This window comes from Thamnophis elegans, chromosome 11 (assembly GCF_009769535.1).
Source record: "Thamnophis elegans isolate rThaEle1 chromosome 11, rThaEle1.pri, whole genome shotgun sequence".
Classification (NCBI taxonomy): domain Eukaryota; kingdom Metazoa; phylum Chordata; class Lepidosauria; order Squamata; family Colubridae; genus Thamnophis; species Thamnophis elegans.
The window spans coordinates 15,778,652-15,799,728 of record NC_045551.1 but is presented as its reverse complement, the minus strand read 5'-3'; the positions used below and the strand labels follow the sequence as shown (position 1 = coordinate 15,799,728).

Genomic DNA, 21,077 nt, shown 5'->3' with positions numbered 1-21,077 from the left:
CATTGTCATAACAATGTATTATAATCAAGGTTGTTAACATTATAATATTTACTCCACCATATATATAATCCCTCAATGTTTAGTTAGTCAATGTTTTATTATTCAATAGCCATGGAAACCTTAGTGAAGTTATTTAAATGTGTATAATACAATAATCTTTCATCTTTGAATCCTTTCCTCTACCTACTAATGTTAAAACATTTTATAATGCCTACATGCCAGTGCACCTGGGTGGAGGAGCTGCTTTGGATGACCAAAGGGTCAGTCCTGTGACTACCACAGCTTTGGAATATGCGACAGACTTTCCCACCAATGTCAGCAAGCCACTGTCAGGCTACCCATCTTAATTTACTTCACTCAGATTGACCAAGCTTCTTGAGAGAAGGAACACAAAATAGGTTTCTAAGTGGGGAGGAGCCGAAGTCACGATGACACAACGTGCTATCTCAATGCTCTGAGATCACAGTCAACACTTTTGTCTCTGGGTGGTCTAAACGGACCTAAACTGTCCTGTACAGACGGTGAACAGGAAGAATACATCTTGCTGATCACAGGGACATTGCAAAGTCCCTGATTGATCCAAGAGAAGTTCTTCAAGCTGGTAACAAAAAATCCAGCCAAGTGGCTGATGAGGTCAGGGCGGCTCCAAAATGGAAGGATACGGAAAGAGAAAGTGTTTGCAGCTGGTGAGGAATTTTTACTGTTTTAAAAGTGACTGCCTATAAAAAAAACTTAAAATTAATTTAAATTGGTGAACAGAAGAAATAAGCGGTGGAATTAAATGTGGACTGGTTTTGAACAGTGGGTTATCTTACTTTTTAAATGCTATCTTTACGGATGGAATTTATGCAAGCCTTTTAAAACAAACAGATTAACTTTCCTTCTTCTATTTTTTTTTCTTTGACTATTCTTCGTAATCTACGGACTAAAACTTTCCTCTTTCATTACTGTGGGTGTTTTTCTAACTCATTTAAGAATCGGACCTTTTTTAAAAAAATTGAAATACAAAAAGAAACAAAATGAAACAAAGAAGTGGTAACATTCTAACATTGTAACACTGCTACTTGGAAGCTAGATGTTTGTGTATTGGAAACAAAATACTTCTTTCACTGATTATCCTGGCTTGGCACTTCAAGGATTCACAGCTTGTTTATATAGAGTTATAAGAAGAAGAAGAAAAACACAGAGACTGTTCCTTTGAAGTAGATTCTTAACCAGAGAAAGGTGAAATGTTATTGTGGTGCTTAATTCTGCTAAAACCTTCTAAGCTAGAGTAGCAGTGTTTGTCAGCTGGAAATCATGGAACAATTTCAACACCAGAAAGAAGTTTTAAATCTGCAAAATATATTCTCAGAAATGCAGAAATATCAAATACAAATGAGAGGATAGAGAAGAAGTTGGAATACTTAGTGCATCTAACAGTAAAATATGATGGAGAAGTTGAAGATGTTCATCAAATGGAAAAAGTGGTGATTAAAATCCAAAAAATCGAAGAGGAAAATGAATATAAAGAAATTAAAATTGCTGATACTTATGGTGATTGGTTTATTTCTGAAAAATGGAAAGAGTGGAATACTGAAAGAGGAATTAAATGGAGGGGAAACTTTCTCCAGATCAGAAGATACAGAAGAGGAAAAAAAATGAAAGAATTTATGGACTTAAAGAGAGAAACCTTATTAGCAATAGTTTTGATAACACCACCGACAATCAAAGATAAGCAGATTAAGGAAACAGAAGAAGGGCATCGAAATTACATGAGAGATCTTATAAGCAAAAAGTTGCTAAGAGGAGTCCATACAAAGCTGATTAAGGAAATGATTAGAGAACTGATGCCACAAATGGCAGAAGATATGACAGGGTGTTGTTATTGGAAAGCTATTGGTTGATAGATGGAAGAGTATAATTTAAAACTAGCTAAACTCAGCGAAATTTAATGATAATAGATATAGTTAAATAAATAATTGATAATGATAATAATGTATACAATGTGTAGTGTTATGATAAGTAATAACTGGATATGAATATTGAATGGCACCCATGAAAGGAAGATTAGAAACCCTTTTACATTATATATAAAGGTTAATAATAATAATTAAAAAAGAATTAAGTTAGATTCAGTTAAGTCTTGATTACTAGGGGGAAATTGATATGATGCAGGATATAGTCAAATAAAGGAGGGATAATGATAATAACGTATATATATGTATGGGTAGAATATAAGGAAATGAAATGCAAATTGTAAACAATGATTTGGAAAGAAGAATAGAAAACTTTGTTATTAAATATTATGGATGTTTAGCTAGAATAGGATATAAGGATTTAGTGTCATTGGAGGATTTTAGAATAGTAAATGAAATGCCAGTATGTGGTTATTTATTAAATCTTGGTATATTATATGATGGAGGATGTTTAAATAACTATAGTCAAATGAAAATGGAGATATGATGATGATAACATGTATAAATATCTGAGTTAAAATACTTGAGTTAATATGAATTATGCTTGATGACTGTGGAAGAGATGCACGAAAGTCTTTTGTAACCAACAAAAAAGAGGTTTCTAGGCATGTGCCTAGACCAGGTGCTTTCTCTCGAGCATCCCACCTGGAGGCCTCGCAGAAGTAGACAGGTAGGCCTGAAAGGTAGTTAAGCCTCCCTCCCCCCAGCGATCTGCAGGATTTAAAATTATGGATTTGGTGGTCCCTGAACTCCAAAAGGTTGGAGACCCCTGGTCTAAATATTCCCTCTATCTCTGTCTCTATCCCTCACTGCCAGATCTTCACTATGTCTATCAGCATCCTAGCCTCACTTCAGGGATGTATTTTTGCCTATCTAATTCTATTTTTGAGTCTCTAAATATATTGTCAGCTTGGTCTATTTCCTCCCTTGTAATTATCTCTACCTTCTCCTTATCTTTTGGCTTCGTTTGTTGTTTTGTCTGTTCTTCTCTTTCCTCTACTGTTTCTATTCTCTCCTCTATTACCTGAGTTTCCTGTTTATTTTCCATTGCCATTTGCTGCACATTTTCTAATCTAACATCTATATTATGCATCAAATCCTTTATCACCCCGTGGTTCTTTGTCATTCATACATGCTTCGAAGGACCAATAATATTTCTTCTTGCATTATGCTTGTGTTTCCCTATTGAAGCATTTTGTCTTACTTTAATAGTTCTAAGAAATACACATAAATCTATCAAAATCCCAAACTCTTAGTTGTCTGTAGTATCAATAAGCCAATATTACAGCTTTTCACTGTCCCAAAATCATTTCTCAAATGCCCAATATTTACAGTTCTTTACAGTTCTCCACCAGTCAATTTACTCCTTCCACATTTTCCCTTGTCTTCATCAGTCACATAACCAAATCTTTGACTTCAGTGATAATTCCCAGTGTTTGTGAACCACTCTATTTAGCAATCTTTAAAAGTCTCAGAAAATTTCCCTCCTCAGTCTTGAAAAGAATAATTATCAAACAATATGCAGCAGAAAACACAGTGTTCCAGATGTTGTTTATCTCCACTCTGTATTCCTAATTAATCCCAAGGATTTCTCAAATATTCAAATCCAGTCTTCCTGTATTTTAACATTTTTATCCTTTCTTAAATTTCTTTTTTTTCCCAAGTCACTTATAGCATTTAGAAGAGATATCTTCCTGAGGTTTCATTTCTTTGGGGTCTAATCTCTAATAAAAAAAGTTGAAAATCATCTCAGCCAGCTTCAGACTACTATTCAAACCCTGCTTCAGCACATTTTTTCTTTGGTTGTCCCAGCTTCATGGCAGCCATAATGACGCCCCTCCTTCTTCATTGCTGGACAGTAGAGTAAGCCTCGGATCAAGCAGGAGAGTTGTGGCTCTCCGCAATCTGTAAGGCATCCCTCCTTTCTTTGTCATTCCTACAGGGTAACTTTAGCCCAGGGGTAAAATCCAGCAGGTTCTGACAGGTTCTGGAGAACCGGTAGCGAAAATTTTGAGTAGTTCAGAGAATTGGGGTGGGAATGGAGATTTTGCAGTATCCTTCCACTGGAGTGGGGTGGGAATGGAGATTTTGCAGTATCCTTCGTCTGGAATGGGGTGGGAATGGAGATATTGCAGTATCCTTCCCCTGTCACGCTCACCAAGCCATGCCCACCAAGCCACACCATGCCCACCAAGCCACACGCACAGAACCAGTAGTAAAAAAAATTGAATTTCATCAATGCTTTAGCCCTTTAACACCCCCCTCCCCGCCCAATGAGGAGAGTTCAGCCTAGGTTCGTGGAGCCCTGCTTTCGATGACTGTAATGCAGCAATGCCAAACCGGAAGTCCTATTCTTTGGTCTTCATGTATCTCCATGTCCACTATCCAGACTTTTTGTCTTTTTTTATCCCCAATTGTTAAATCTGAAGTGTATGTGGCAATGCCTGTCTGTTTGAATTCTAAAGCCATAGACACTTTAGTTTCTTCATTTTCTATTATTTTATGGTTCCACCAGTTCTTACTTGCAGGCAAATGGTATTTCTTGCAGATCTTCCAGCGCACCATTGTTGCTACTTTAATATGCCTATTTTCCTTGGTAAGTAGAGCATTATTAAATTTATTTGCCACCCATCTCAGGGTTCAAATGATACTTGTCAAGTTTCACTAATTTAAATGCCTCACAGACTTTTTACCAGGAGATGAAATCAAATGATCAACAATGGTATTGGTAGGTAAAAGAAATTAGATACAATTAGAAAACATTAGTATAAGTTCTTTCTGCAGAAGAATGAGTAATTCAGTTATGGGAGTAGGACTGTTTCCAGAATAACTTTGCTTTTAAAAAATAATACACTTTGGAAATAATTTTTATTATAATTATAATAAGTACATTATAAAATTCCATACATTCTATATACCTGAAATTGGTTTCTAAAGTCTTAATTTTCTCATTTTCACTAACCTGCTAAATAAGGACATATTTTTCATTCTTCAAGCAGAGATTACAGCCTTCAGAGTCCTTGAGAGTTGGGCAGTGTACAGTTTAATAAATAATTATTACTTTTTGACCTCCACCCTCATCATGAATGTCAATAGCCTTCAGGATTTTTTCTCTAGAGATATTAATGAGAGGTGCTTGAGGTCCAGAGATACTCAGGCTGTCTCATGTCTGTCACCATTGATACACTCGCCCATCAACTCTGGGTGTTTTCTGCTTATGCTCCACAAACAGGACTCGATGAAGACACCAAGGATCAATTCTAAAATGAACTGCAGACTAAAAACTGTGTCTGCCCTGAAGATCTACTGCTCCTCTGCGATGACTTGAATGGTCACGTGGGAAACAGTTGGGATGGCTACCAATGCCATGGGAACAAAGGTTATGGAAACTGCAATGAAGATGGATTTTGAATCCTGGACTTTGCAGAAGCAAATGATCTCATGATCTGCAACACATTTTTCAAAAAATATCCAGACGATCTCATTACTTTCACCAGTGGCAGAAATAGCAGTCAGATCTATTTTATTCTCTTGAGAAGATGTGAGTTTCCCATGGTATGCAACACCAAGGTTATCCCCTCTGATGTTCTTGCCCCACAACACAAATTATGTGTCACAGTTCTAAAAATAAAAGGCTATAAGAGAATGAATAGCACCACCGGCCCCGAGAGGATCAAATGGTGGAAGTTGCAGGACCACAAAGAAGCAGTGTCCAAAAAATTGTATTCCCACCTATCAGTGCTGCTACAAGTAACATCACCTTGTCAACCATCTGTGATTCTGTCATCAGCATTGCCAGAGAAACCCTCTGTGTCACAAAATCAGGTCACTGATATATTGCCAAACTAGCATGTCTGTGGACTGACCAAATACAAGAGAAAGAGGAAAAGAAGCAAACTTTCAAGAAATGGCAGGCAGATAAGACCGAAGAGAATTAGCAATAGCAATAAGAGTTAGACTTATATACCGCTTCATAGGGCTTTCAGCCCTCTCTAAGCGGTTTACAGAGTCAGCATATCGCCCCCACAGTCTGGGTCCTCATTTTACCCACCTCGGAAGGATGGAAGGCTGAGTCAACCTTGAGCCGGTGAGATTAGAACTGCTGAACTGCAGATAACAGTCAGCTGAAGTGGCCTGCAGTACTGCACCCTAACCACTGCACTACCTAGGCTCTTAGAATTGACAGAACTATGTAACCGCCAAAAGAGCATACAAGAGAGCGGTAGCTGAAGTCAGGGCAGAACACTGCCAAGACTTATATGGCCATCTGGAGATGAGGGAAGGGGGAAAAGACATTTACCGATTGGCCAAAATATGAAAGAAGACTGCACAAGACTTCAACTATTACATGTGCATGAAAGACAAGAATGGCAAACTACTCCCAAGACAAATAGGAGATCCTACAACGATGGCAAGATCATTTCAATGAGACCTCCAATACTGAATCCCCACATCAACCAATTGTAGAAGGCATGCCAACCCATGGGCCCATTCCACTCATAACTGAGGAAGAAGTCAACAAAGCTGTGGAAAGAATGAAGAACTTGAAGGCTTCTGGTCCTGACAATCTTCCCACAAATTTCTGGAAACTAAAGGAAGTGCGAGACACAAGGATACATTGGCTGACTGAGTTCTTCAATGCTGTAATGAATACTGGCCATGAACCAACGGATTGGTCAACTAGCATAACAGTTCTTCAAGAACAAGGGTGACCCAGCTAACTGTGCCAACTAAGGCCTAATCTGCCTTCTGTCTCACACTATGAAGATATTTCAGAGAATCCTTGATCAACACATTCGCAGCAAAATCTACAAAATCCCTGAAATCATTACAACCATCAAAGAAAATAGGGCCAAATTTCATTAGATCTTTCCCTATCACTAGGGTCATCAAATCCAGTAACAGTAAAACTCCTCCTTCCAAAGACACTCAGGCAGGTCCACTCAGTATTTCACATTAGTTTACTCAAACGAGAGATAATCTCATCACTCAGACCACCTGCACCTATACCACCTGTTCTCATCATGATAGAAAGTGAACAACACTTTGAAATCAAGGAAATCCTTGACTCTAGGATCCACAGGGGAAAAACTTAATACTTAGTTGCTTGGAAGCATCTACCCTCATCTCAAAATGAATGGGTAACTGAACACTATATTAGGGCCCCTACCTTACTGAAATAATTCCATTCCCAATATCCTAACAAACCTTGTTAAAATACTATGATAGAATTTTTGTTTCTATCTTTTCACAGGTGGATCTCTCCTTTTTCTAAGAAAGGCAGCATGTCAGATCCCTAAAAGAGATACTGCCACTCAATTGGGGGGGAGGGGGGGCTTGGAGTTGATTTATTAGCTATGCCAATGACAACTGATATTTTACAACTGGTTTCTTGGCACTGAAGCACCTTGGGGAATGTTTATGATGGCCATGTGGGACGGTTCACTTTAATATCCAATGGAAGATAGCCATAGGAATGTAAGTTTATTTGGTTCTCAGGGCAGCTGGTAAAGAAACCACCTTCACACTTGTGTATTAACTAAAATCTGCATTCTGACTAATGGGAGGGGTCTCTACTGCTGTAATTCTACTTGCCTTGCCTGTGGGGATTCAGATGTTGCTTTGAACTGATTGTTTTCACTTCTACTTAGTAAAATCTTCCTTTTGAAATACTTTGTTTCAAGAGTCTTCAGTTTCTTAAGCTAAAAGGAGAGGCAACCTTTACACACTCACAGTCTGCTGGTTTCTACATCAGCACTATGATCTCTGCTATGCTTGGCAGTGATAAAGGCATCATGCAGGAAGGCTTAGGCATGTCATGCAAAGCTACATGCCACATGGGGTACTGGGCCAGGAAGGCTCACTTTCTCCAAGCTGCTGCTGCAGCATCTTCAACTCCTGCTGTGCCTCAGTCAGGGAGAAGGCTGGTGTTATGCAGCAGCCAAGCAGGGGCCTTGAGCATGAAGATGGGGGTCCCAAAGACGCGCAGGATGATGGTTCTGAGTCCAGTGAATCCAAAAGCAAACCTGTTGGCTTGGACAAGGAGTCATCATAAAAGCCTAGAGATGGAAAAGAGAGGAGAAACAAAGAGAGTGGCAAGTTAAATTAGGACATCCTGAGGAAATAGATTATTCCCAAAAGATACAGATTGTTAAACAGAATAACTTTTATCTTCCTCTTTTAATTATGAATGCCGCTGAGCCAAAATTTGGATGAGGAGCTAAGAAGGCATTCTTATTTCATAACAGATTGTTTAAGATAAAGCAAGAAGAAACAAAAGAAGCAACTTCTCAGAGATGCCTACTAGATAACAGCTATTTCTACACACATCACCATTCAGCAGGAAGTGTTTTTATTTTTCTCTTTAAAACAATGATGTGGTGATAGCAAGCTTATTTAGCACAGTTCCTGCAAGCCAGACAGTTAGTGGAGCCCAGCAGCACTTCCAAAAATGAAATTGGCAGTAGTATGGCTGCAGGCAGGCCATTTACTGGCTAATTCTGCCTGCTGCTTAGCTTTGCCTTTTTTAAAGTGCTAAAAGTATCCAGGCAAACATTAAAGTGAAATAACTCTGAAAATGACACAATTGTGAAAGTATAGTAAGCCACACAACCAGGCTCATCTCCCTCTCAATAGCACTTGTGATGATATTATTTTATATTTGATATATTTTATACTGACCAATGCCTTGTTAGGAAGTTAAATAACTGGTCAGTTCATGCTAATGAACTATTTGTATCAGTCTAGATCTCAAATGAGAACCCTTTTCTGGGCTCAGAGCTATTCAAGATTAATTAATGACTTGCATATACATGTAGAGAAGATATTTTTGGAGATGATACAAGCCCTGGAGGAATAGCTAATTCTGTGGAAAATAGGACAAAGTTTGAGTTATTTTTACTGGTTGAAATGAAGAACCTCAGTCAGCAAGATGAAATTTCAAGACATGTATCTAGTAGCTATATTGTTTCTTCCCTCCTCATTCAAGGCACAGGAATATCAGTTAAATTTGTTATACCCATCTACTTTGGAAAAAACCCCAAATCTAACAATAAAAAACCCCCAAAACCTGTTAAAAGTGTTTAAAAAGATGGTGACCAAAATTTTAGACTGCTGAAGGAAGTTGACTGGTAACAAATACAGCTTGTATAGCAATGATGATGTATGGGCATCCTGAGAAAGCCTGCTATCACTTGTGCTTGTCTTACAAGTTGAAGAAATTGTTGTAGTGTCAGTAGAGACTGACACTACAATGAACCTAGAAACATTATCATTATCAAGAGATTACGAGTGGATAGGCAAAAAAGTTAAGGAGCTAGGAGCACAGGTGGTGTTTTCATCTGTACTTCCAACAACAGGAACTGCAGAGGGGTACCCAAGTCTGGAGATGGGAATGCTTGCTAGATCTTTACAAGGTAGGTGACCCGGCATGGCACTTTGGGGTGGGGAAGCAATTGTGGGGAGCGGGAGGTATTTCAGTGGATCAGGGAGGCCTTAGTTGGTCTTAGGCAGGTGACTTGTTCCATCAGTAGGCTCCCCATGGCTTTCCCCACCCTGAAATATCTCATGTGCACTTAATGAGACTTGCATACAATTAGCGAAGATAAAAAGAATTATTAATTTATAGAATCATAGGACTGGAAGAAACCTTGGAGGTCTTCTAGTCCAATCCCCTGCCCAAGGCAAGATACTTCATACTATCCTGGACAAATTTTTTATTGAAAACCTCCAGCCATGGTTACAGTTTCTCTTACTTGCCAAACCTGATTATATCCCTCCAGATCTTAAGTTCTATACCTTTGTTTGGAACATTGTAGACTTGGCCTTCACTTATATTATTTTCACTAAAGTCATCCACATCAGAACAGACGTCTGGACCATCAGAGAGGAAGGAGATGTTGCTATGAGAGCAGGGTGACTCAGATATAATATGGCTATTGAAAGGGGGCACTGAGCACTCTTGTAGTTTTTCTTGGAGTGTCTTGCTGGATTGTTCCTTCTGCAGCTCCTTGTTCATCCTGAGGAAAGGCAAACCTTGAAGATTACCAAAGATATTGATACAGCCCATTCTTTCCCTCAGTTTCAGTATAGATAACTCTCTGATAGCAATAGCACTTTTATATCACTTTACAGTCTTTACAGTCCTCTCTAAGCAGTTTACAGTGTCAGCATATTGCCCCCAACAATTTGGGTCCTCATTTTACCCACCTCAGAAGGCTGGGAGGCTAAGTCAACCTTGAGCCTTGTGATCTTTGTACTATTAGTCAGCCAGTAAACTTCCACAGGCTGCAAGTGATCTAAGTAATCCCATGAAGAATATTATGGTTCTTTGCACAGATATTCAGACTGGATTTGACATTTTTGCCCACCTATCAAATTCTTTCCAAGGAACTGGAACAGGCAAATGTGGATTTGGATAGTGTTACAGATATTGTCACAGGATGTGGGCAATGTCGGCTGGCGACCCCCCGGGGGAGAGCCTTGTCTGTTGCAGCTCCAGCCCTCTGGAATGATCTCCCTGTCGAGATCCGGACCCTTACGACCCTCCCGGCTTTCCGCAAAGCCACCAAGTCCTGGCTGCTCCAGCAGGCCAGGGGGCCTGTGAAACATCCAGCCCTGCGGAAATTGTGAATGTTGTGGTTTTGTTTTTAAAATTGTGAATGTTGTGGTTTTGTCTTTGTCTAGTCTTCCCCCTTCCCTTGTCTATTGTGAGCCGCCCGGAGTCCTTCGGGAGTGGGCGGCATACAAGACAAATAAATACAATACAATTATTAATTTTGTTATTGCTATAAAGGATTTCATACTGGTATGGAATAGATTCCAGCACGAGGTATTCAATTGAGGTGCCCCGTATTTTATGAAGAAAGACAATTGTTTCTTGACAATTTGAAAAGGGAGCTTTTCTTGAGCAATTTGGCCAAAAGGATAAAAAAAAAAACACAAATGAGCATTTATCAAGTGGCAAGCTATATAGTCCCATGGGCTACGTGCAAACTATACAGTAAAATGAAAGACAAAGTAATGTGGATAATTCCAAAATAAGCCTGTATCTAGCAATCCATAATAATTACCTCATTAACAATTCATGATTTGCTTTGTCCTCCATGTTTAGATCATTCCCTAAAACCAGAATTTTTTAAAAGTTAGTGATTGTGTAGCTTCCCATCACAGGACCTACAGTATCCATCACTTGAAATGCAACTCAGCCTCCCCATATCCTTTTTTTTTAAAAAAAAATAATTTTTTTTATTAAAGGTTGTAAAAAAGGCAAGGTTTACAAAATACAAAAAACGAAATAGAACTCATTGCATGTTTACAACGCAAATGACAAAAATTCATACATATATATCAGGGGTGGGTTTCAACCGGTTCGCAGCGGTCCCTGCGAACCGGTTGGTCGGCGAACCCGGAAGTAAGTAACTTCCGGGAACGGCAAAGGGCCCATCCGCCCGCCCGCGCTCCTTACCCGGTTTTGACGAGTTCTGTGCTTCCACGCATGCGCAGGACGCATACAGCGCCTGCGCGATCCTCCAGGAGCAGCTGGAGCATCGCACAGATGCTAGTACGCATGCGTGCACCGCGCGCGTGCACGAGGACGCCGCCAGCCCCGTTCCAACCGAACCGGTTGGAACGGGGTGAGAAACCCACCCCTGATATATATACATAGTTCATCTCACCTTGCCTATCTACATATCTACCTAAGGTAAGAAAGTAAAGGAAAAGGAAAAGAAAAGAGGGAAGAAAAAAGGGGAAAAAAAGAAACAGTATGAAGCTAGATTACTAATTCTATGCAGGTATTCATAACGGCATATCCTTTTTTTTAGTGAAAAATTAAAAATAGAGAAGCATGGAGCTTACGGAATTAAAAAGATCCCATTCCAATGTTTCCAACTAGCTTCCTTGTTAAATTTTAAGCTACTCATATATTGTGCCCATGATTCTATAGATTTCTCCATAATCTATGTTGGACATACTATGGCCTTGTAAAGCCTAACTGTAGGTCTGCTTTGACTCTGGTTCCATTAGCTGCTATGGACATGCACTTGGTAGGCTTAACCTAATGAAATAATAGGGTAGCAACCCTCTCCCACATTGTTAGGTTGCAAAAAAATTTGAGGCATTGAACCGGCAGCAGTGCCGGCAGCAACCAACCCTTGTATAAGATGTTATTAACTTTTTTTTATTTCTTTTTTTCCCCTCAATATATTTTAGACTGTGTTTGTTAAAAATCTATACCCTGTACGGGTTCTGGGAAGCTGGGGGGGGGGGAGGAGGTCGGGGGTCGGGTGGGGGGAGGGAGGGATATATATTAGGTTAGACACGATGTGTTAGATCTCAATGTAATGTGACTTCACATGTATACTGTTTTTCTTTAATCTCTCTTTAAAAATAGGATAAGCCAAGTACATTGACATATAGTGGAAATACACCAAGGGGAGGAGGAGTGGGAAAGAAGAAAGATGGGCAGAGAGGGATGGGAGAGAGGGTGGGAGGGAAGGGGAGAAAGAAGGGGGGAGTGGATCTGGAGAGAGGAGTGGTAGAGTGGGAGGGTAAGTAGGGTAGAGGGGGATGATGGAGGGAAGATAGAAAGTTGGAGGGTGGTGGAAGAAAGAGGTGTATGGAGAGTGGAAGAAGTATATTGGGTTTCTATTTTCTGGGGTATTGTTGACAAGAGGAATTGCTGCAATTATTGTTTAATACTGTATGGTGTTGGCTATGCACAGTCTACATGTGAGTGTATGAAAATGAAAAAATAAAAAATATTACTCAAAAAAAAAAAAGATGTACATCTTTTTGGAACAGCCCCTTTATGCTATAATGCAGAAGTACTGGTGAAAGAAAGCTATAGGAAATCTATTTTGAATACCCCATAATAAAGCTTCTAATTTAAACTTTGCAAGTGCCTATTGAACTCACCTTGATTCAGTTTTCTGGCCAGCTGGTCTGCTAACTGGTTCCCTTCTGCAAGTTGCTCACGAAAGCTCTGTCCCAAATAGTAATCAATATCAGTGCTTCGTAGAAGCTCTTCGAAGGATTTGATGGTGTCCTTGAAGTATTTCTTTAGCATATGACACACCCTTTGTCCCTCTCGTATTAGCTGGCGCAGATGGGAGAGCTCTCGAGCTTGAGCTTGGACTAACGAGTCATATTTCCTTAGGGAAAAGAGAACAAACAATTAGCAAAAGTTATTAAGAGATCCAACTTAAGGACAAGTAAGAAACAAGGTTTTTTTCTGTGCACTTTGCCCCATTCACCAGAAGGACATCCATACTTGAAGTATCTTATACATTCATCATAAAGAGCTGAATCCACTTTCACATTCTGGAGTGAGTTTACAAAATCTTAACAGGAGAGGGGGTAATTCAGAAATGATTCATATATTACAGAACATAGTGTTTTAAATTAATTTTATCTAGTATTTATCTTGCAGTAGTTCTCATGCAGAGAACTATTCTTAGCAATAGCAATAGCAGTTAGATTTATATACCGCTTCATAGGGCTTTCAGCCCTCTCTAAGCGGTTTACAGAGTCAGCATATTGCCCCCAACAACAATCCGGGTCCTCATTTTACCCACCTCGGAAGGATGGAAGGCTGAGTCAACCCTGAGCCGGTGAGATTTGAACAGCCGAACTGCAGAACTGCAGTCAGCTGAAATAGCCTGCAGTGCTGCATTTAACCACTGCGCCACCTCGGCTCATGGTTATTTGGTGTTACCAGAAGAAAGGAAGTTAGAGTTGTGCTGTAGAGGCATAAACTGCCCAGTGAAGTTTAGTGTGATTATACCATCCGCTTGAATAGGTAAAAGCCAACCTCTTGAAGTAGATACTTTATTGCCCATTGTGATGTTGCAGAAAGCGATACCAACCCTTTGTCAGACTTAACTGATAATATTTATCCCTGCATCTTGTAATGTCCTACCCCAAGGAGGCTGTACATTTCAATTCCTCTGTCAAAAATTCCTTTGGCTTGGTCTCATTCATATGAGCTTCCAGCAGGGTTACTCTCTGTATAAGGCTGGCCAAATCTTTATTGGACTGGAGACTTGGTGGGCAGAAAGTTCCAACGCTATCAGATTGCCAGCCTTCATCTTCATCAGTCATACTGTGGGAAGAAGAATTGCCCAGAGTATAGCCTTGCCTCAATTTGAGTGGCTGATCTCCCATAGAACCATAGTCACTGGTAGTGGATATAGAGCGCACACAATTTTGTAAGTTTTGGATAACTTTGTGGGAACTTTGCAACTGCATCTGGAGAACCTGAATATGCTGGCGGAGAACTGCGGCCTCATCATTTTGACTGACACCCAGGAATGTTTCCTGTTTCATCAGTCTGTTTTGAGGGGCTTCCACTGATTTCTTCCAAAACTTTAGTTGCTCATCATGAACTCTGCATCCTGAGTAAAACAAAACAAAACAACAGCAACAAAAAGACTAAGAATTAGGACTAAATAAATAAACAAGCTTTTCTTCCAGGTAAATTGCAAATTCCAATTTTGGAATACATCTTTTTTTTTTGCTTATAAATATCTACAATTTGCATGTACAATGATGACCAAAATGGAACTTTGAAATATTCTGTTTTCTATACCTTCTTATGTTAAGAAATCTTTGCTCAAAATTGTTTAGGAGTCCTTTATAAGTCAAACAATTGAAAGCATTAAGGATGGCAGCCAGACAAGAAGTGAAAGATGAGGGAATAGATATAGACTGGTGGCCATACCTACAAATACAGGCGAGGTACAAAAAAGATAGAGAAAGAGATGGATTTTATAAGGAGCCACAAGAACTAGGTAAAATTCTACAGGGAATCGAAGAGAAATTGAAAAAAAAAAGTATCATTACTTATTAAGATTAAAAATGAAAGAAGAAGTCATGAAAGAAACTATGATAACATGGGTGACAAATTTCAGATATACTATAAAATTGACAGAATGGGAAAAACTTTGGAAACAATCTATAAATTAACGATGGCAACAGCATACAGAGAGAACGTATATAAGATGTTTTACAGATGGCATCTTCCACCGGCGAGAATTGCGAGAATGTTCCCGGAATGCTCACCAACTTGTTGGAAATGCAATCAACAACACAGAACGTATAATCCTATGTGGCGGATGTGCACATCGGCAAAAAAAAAAAATTGGATAAAAATAAAATACTGGCTGGAAGAGATCACTGCACACCAAATAGAACCAAAAACGGAATTATTTCTCCTAGGAATTATAAAGGGAAATTATGAGAAAAGTATCAAATATCTAATTCTACATAATCACGGCAGCAAGAATTTCATTTGCGCAGAATTGGAAAAATAAATACACACCAATGGAAGAAAATGTAATAAAAAAAATACTGGAATGCGCCAAGATGGATAGGCTTGCGAAAGAATTAAAAGATAAAGAAGAATTCGAATATTATTCAATATGGGACTTATGGTATAATTGGCTAGAGGAAAGAGGGAAAAAAGTAGGAAAGCAATAAGGAAAAGAAGAAAGATCAAGAAATTAAAAAACAATTATGAAACCAGAAAATGAATAAAAAGTGGAAATACAAAATAGACTGTAGTCAATAATGATAGGAAATAAAATGATATAAGATGATTTAAACGTATATAAAGGATGTTATATATAGAACTGATAGAAAAGATATATGAAATATATGTGTGTGTGTGTGTGAGTGTGTGTGTGTGTGTGTGTTTGTAGATTTTCACGGGTACAGGTATGCAGGTCTTGGAGTATTCGGGTCTCTGAAATACTGTCAATCATCTTAATTGGTTAATTAAATCGAGATTGAGAGTATCTTGGTGACGTTTCAACGAGCTCCCACTTGCCATAGTCAGGCTGGTGCCTTCGGCTTCGTGCTTGTGCGAGCAAAGTGTGATTGGAACTGCCGTCTTTCTATAAATATTGGCTATGTTGCTGTAAGCGGGTTGGTTGGCTGTGTTGTTACATCTTGATTAGTTGATGGAGTTGATGTATGCAGATTAGTCAGCTGTTTCATAACATCCTGTGTGGCTTAGGTACTAGCTGTGTGCCCATTAGTCTTTTGTGTTGTAACGACCTGGGTAATGGGCTGTGTGATGACATCCTGAGTTGCATTGTAACATCCTGAGCCTTTGCGTTGTAACCTTCTGAGTTCTGTGATGTAATATCCTGAGCAGATGGCTGTGATGTAACATCCCGGGCTTTGGTTTGCTGCACCCCCCACAAGGGGGGTGCCTTGTGTGACCACCACACAAGGCAAACTGACATGGCATGAACACATGGCCAGACCGCAAACTCGGAGCCAAACCAAAGCCCGGGAAGTTATATCACAGCCATCTGCTCAGGACATTACATCATAGAACTCAACGCAAAGGCTCAGGATGTTACAACGCAGCCAACTTCCCAGGATGTTGCAGCACAGAACTCAGGATATCACTACACTAGAGCTCATGATGTTACGAAACAGCCGACTAATCTGCATACATCAACTCCATCAACTGATCAAGATATAACAACACAGCCAACCAACCCGCTTACAGCAACAAAGCCAGCACTCCACACACCCCCACCAATATTTATAGAATATATATATATATATATATATATATATATATATATATATGTATGTATGTATGTATGTATGTATGTATGTATGTATGTATATGTATATGTATATGTATATGTATATGTATATTATATGTATATGTATATGTATATGTATATGTATATGTATATGTATATGTATATGTATATGTATATGTATATGTATATGTATATGTATATGTATATGTATATGTATATGTATTCGGGGCTTGTTGTATTCGGGTCTTTTCCCGTGTAAGAAGATGTTATGTTTCTATAAACAAAAAAAAATTTTTTAAAAAAGATGGCAGCCAGAATAACATCTTACAGTACCAGGGCTTGTAGCCTCATCCCTTTCAGCCTCATTTTCACTTCTCCCACAGGTTTCGTAGCCCAAGTCTTGAATATCCACCTGCATCTGCTTGTTATTCTGCTGTACCATAGATTCACCTGTCACAAGAAATGTTTCAGTTACTTTCCATTGATCTTCTGCCAGAAATCCAGATCTTCACAAGATACTGCAAATTATATGGCATGCACACTAATAGTTTGGTTTAAAACTTACTGTAGTAGGAAACTCCAGGAAAAGCCAGTAGTTGTTCAATGAGGTTTGGAGGACTCCATGTGCATATACTTATGATTAAGTACATTAAAAATCCACTAAAAATATCATAACAAATTTGGTGAGATTATCCAAAAAGATATCCGTGATAGAACCATTAGCTAACACGGTATCTGCCTGTTCAACAAAGAAACTGCACAGATGGACTTTTTATGGGAAATGTTTATATGTATGAGTGGTTGATCTATTTTTTTCAGCTTTGTTTAAACTATTATGAAGGCACACTGTTATGTAATCAATTGCCATTCCAGAAAGTTCTACAGAAAGGAGGAATGTTATCTTGAAACATTGCTGTGCAAGCACTGGGTTTTTTGAAGTTTAGAAATTATTTGGCTACATTGCACATTATGTTTAAAATGAAACAAGTACATTTCACATTTATCTCATCCAGACTCATCATTTTTTAAAACTTGGATTGAATCTAATTATATAATTTTTGATAATTTTCAGACATTCCTAACTGGAATATCATGTTCTGTCTACTCCCAAACAGGAAAATAGCTCATTCATTTATCAGTCACAATAGAATGTTAAAAAAAAAAAAACCTCTCTCATGGCATTAATTATTATTATTTGGACACAATTAACTAATATTGATTTCAATTTTCTCTAATATATTGGTATTATTTCCATACAAATTGCTAAACTATGCCTTTCAGCATTCTCTTATTTTGATTTCTCTCTCAAATAATTTCACTGGTTTTATTTTTAATTTCATTCACTCTTCTGGAGCTTCTTTTGTAAAGCTTTTTTATCTATTTCAACACAAGATTTTATTTCTGTCACAATCCTGCATTTTCTAGGTTTCTTTTAACCTTTACTAAAAATGTGGAATATCTGGATGTGAAGCTGTCAAGGAGGCTTTTTCATGGACACCCACTTTGAAAGTCCTTCAACTCAACAACAAATTCCTTTGGTTTAAGGAGGGACTTACCAGCTAAAACAAAAACAAAATTAAAATATTAAAAAATAAATAACACCCCTCTCCAAAATCCAGCAAAACAGTACAAATACTTTGCAGTTTGTCTCTGTTAAATGTCATTCATTCTGTTATTTTTGGCCCAGTTCTCAAGATTGTTTTTATTTGCATTTGTCTCTTCCAGGTATTAACTATTTAGCCCAAATTTATGTCATGTATACATACTGTACAAGTGAGTACACATTCCCTTCATATTTTCATCCAAGTAATTAAAATATTGAAGAACTATGCAGCTTATCACTTTAGATGGTAATATTACTCACCGAGTAGGGCTTTGTATTGTTTGAGCTGGGCTATCTGTGGCTGGATGGTGGCTTCTGACACCAAGTGTGTGTCTTGTATTTTGTGACACTGTTGACTCCATTGGGATTGTTCAGACTTCTGGCCAAAACTACTTGATACTCTGCCTCCTTCAGCCTGCAAGAAGAAACATGAGCGCTTCAACCATTAGAAGAAATGGCATGATAGATGAGGGTGGGATTTATATTACTTGACCCAGAAGATAGATGATGTCAGGCAGTGGTGGGTTCCGGATCCCGTTACAACTCGTATGGTGCAACGGGGCCCAGTGTTCCCCACATGCACGCACGTAGCACGCATGCACACATGCGCAGCAGGCACATATGTCCTTACCTCCAGGATGCCTCCAGGATGCCTCCGCAATGCTCCAGCTGCTCGGGGGAGCGTTGCGCAGGCCCTCTGCTATCCGTGCACGGAAGCGGAAACGCCGAAGAGCTCAAATACAGGTAAGGAGCTCGGCAGGTGGGTGGGCCCTCCGGAGCACCGTACCAGAATGGTACCTGGTGCTCACGGCAGGCACTAGTATGCCCATACTGGTTCGTACCGCCTGCAACACACCACTGGTGTCAGGCCTGCCATATTTAGCATCTTTTGCTTCACTGGCATCCTACCATAAAAGGCAAGGGAGGGGGGTAGGCAATTGGGGAAGTAAGGAATGGGTATGGGAATGAGCAGGAAAAGGGGAAGGGGGTGACAGAGTGACAGGAACCAGAGATGTCAATCTGGACTAAACCAGCTGATCAAGGAGGAAGTCTGAGAATGGTATGCAAAACTACATCAGAGGTGCCAACCTGGAAAGCTTTTCCCAAAACATCAAAAACAGATGCTATTGGACATGAATGGACTGGTCAAGAGAGGAGGCCCAGGTGGAAAGGGAAAATTGCAACCTTTGAGCAGGAATACTTAGACCCAGCTTTGCTTTCTCTGCAACCACTTGATTTTAGTAAATGAATGTTTCACTTCAAGAAATGGAGTTGAGGGTCTTTTTATCCTACACATCTGAGTTGGGACGAGCCTGACAGATGGATAATGTATGCTGTACAGTTGGAATCCCCTGTCTAGAATTTGACTAGCAAAGATACAGCTGGTACTTTGATTTTAGGGATAGTTTTAAGGGGTAGGGGATTGGGAGGAGATTGCTTTGGGGAAGCCTCCAATTCCCAGCCCCATCCATATTAAATCAAAAGAAATCTCCATTAAAGTCATACACTCATCTTAACCCTAAATCCCCATTTAAAAGCCCCAGTAGTGTGAAAAATGTTGGCCATGTACTTTCCTATGAGATCACAACAGCAAAGAGCTTCGAGAAGATCAAAATGTTGATTTATAATCCTGATGCCAGGCCAACTTCTGTATATGCCTGATATTTTATTCTATCAAGATTTGTACTATGTGTTAAAAAGTTTACATGGAGCTATGCTTAAAAAGTACTTGGAAACTTCAGCCTCTACAAATCTTGAGCAACCAAGAATTCAAATGTAACACATCAGCTGCCTGACCTCCATTGGGTGCCACTTTGCTTCTGGGTCTGATTCAAGGCGCTGGTTATAACCAGTGGTGGGATTCAAATAATTTAACAACCTGTTCTCTGCCCTAATGACCGGCTGAGTAGGCATGGTTGAGTGGTCATGTGACTGGGTGGGCATGGCCAACTCAAGTCACTCACATCAAAGGGGCCTAGCCTTGCGCAGCCCCTCACCTTGCCCAGCCGCTCACCTGGTCTCCCGGCTGTTCGCCTCACCTCCAACATTTTTATGCAAAATGAAATTGCTTGAGAACCTCTGACTCCAAGTTGGTTGGGCTTAAATCTGATTTAAACTAACTTAATCCACCTCCTTGAGTCAGTTATCAAAGATCTACACATCTTTCTTTACTTGTACCAACCATATCCCATTACTACAACCTATTAAAATTGAACAGGTATTCCTCAACTAACAACCACAATTAGGATCAGAACTTCTGTTGCTAAGTGAGGCAGTCATTAAATGAGTTGTACCCAATTTTATGATCAGTTTTGTCACAGTTGTTAAGCAAACTGTTATGGTTGTTAAGTGAACCAGTTTCCTACACTAACTTTGCTTGTTAGAAGCCAGTTGAAGAGGTCGCAAATGGCAATCATTTGACCCCAGGACACTGCAATCATCGTAAATACATGCTGCTTGCCAAGTGCCTGAATTTTGAGCACACGACTGGAGGGATTCTGCAATGGTCATAAATGCAAAGACCAATCTTAAATCACTTTTTTCAGCACCACTATAACTTTGAACAGTTGCTAAGCAAATGGTTGTAAGTCAAGGACTATTTATATTTATATAAAGTACTTGAACAATCCCATTCCCAGCCATTCCGCAAGCATAATTTCTGTCTCATGTACCTTTTACGTCATAGATCTAAAACTTGTGAAATATTCTTTGTCTTCCCCTGAGGATTACTTTTGCACCTGCCTGTTTATAGTTATTTAACCATTACTTAAACAAAAAACAGATTTTTCTTTCAAATGGTTTGTAGATATGGGTTAATTTTTATAACCCCCTATTATTGAATGAGCACATTGATTAATAAAAATAATAAGGGTTCATTAATACAGTGGATTTCAAGAACTATTTCCAGTTATGAAATATTATTAGTTTGATTAAGAAACAAGTGCTATGAAT

At 39.1% G+C, this 21,077-nt stretch overlaps 1 protein-coding gene across 1 annotated transcript in view; it reads right to left on the bottom strand.

Moving 5' to 3' along the window:
- The window catches only part of LOC116514971 (myomegalin-like), a 127,797-nt gene that overhangs the window by 23,801 nt on the left and 82,919 nt on the right, over positions 1-21,077 (bottom strand). The window contains 7 exon segments of the mRNA XM_032226830.1: positions 7,823-8,017; positions 9,756-9,976; positions 11,030-11,078; positions 12,876-13,111; positions 13,879-14,353; positions 16,856-16,972; positions 18,387-18,540. Of these exon segments, the coding sequence (XP_032082721.1) occupies positions 7,823-8,017; positions 9,756-9,976; positions 11,030-11,078; positions 12,876-13,111; positions 13,879-14,353; positions 16,856-16,972; positions 18,387-18,540 (1,447 nt within the window).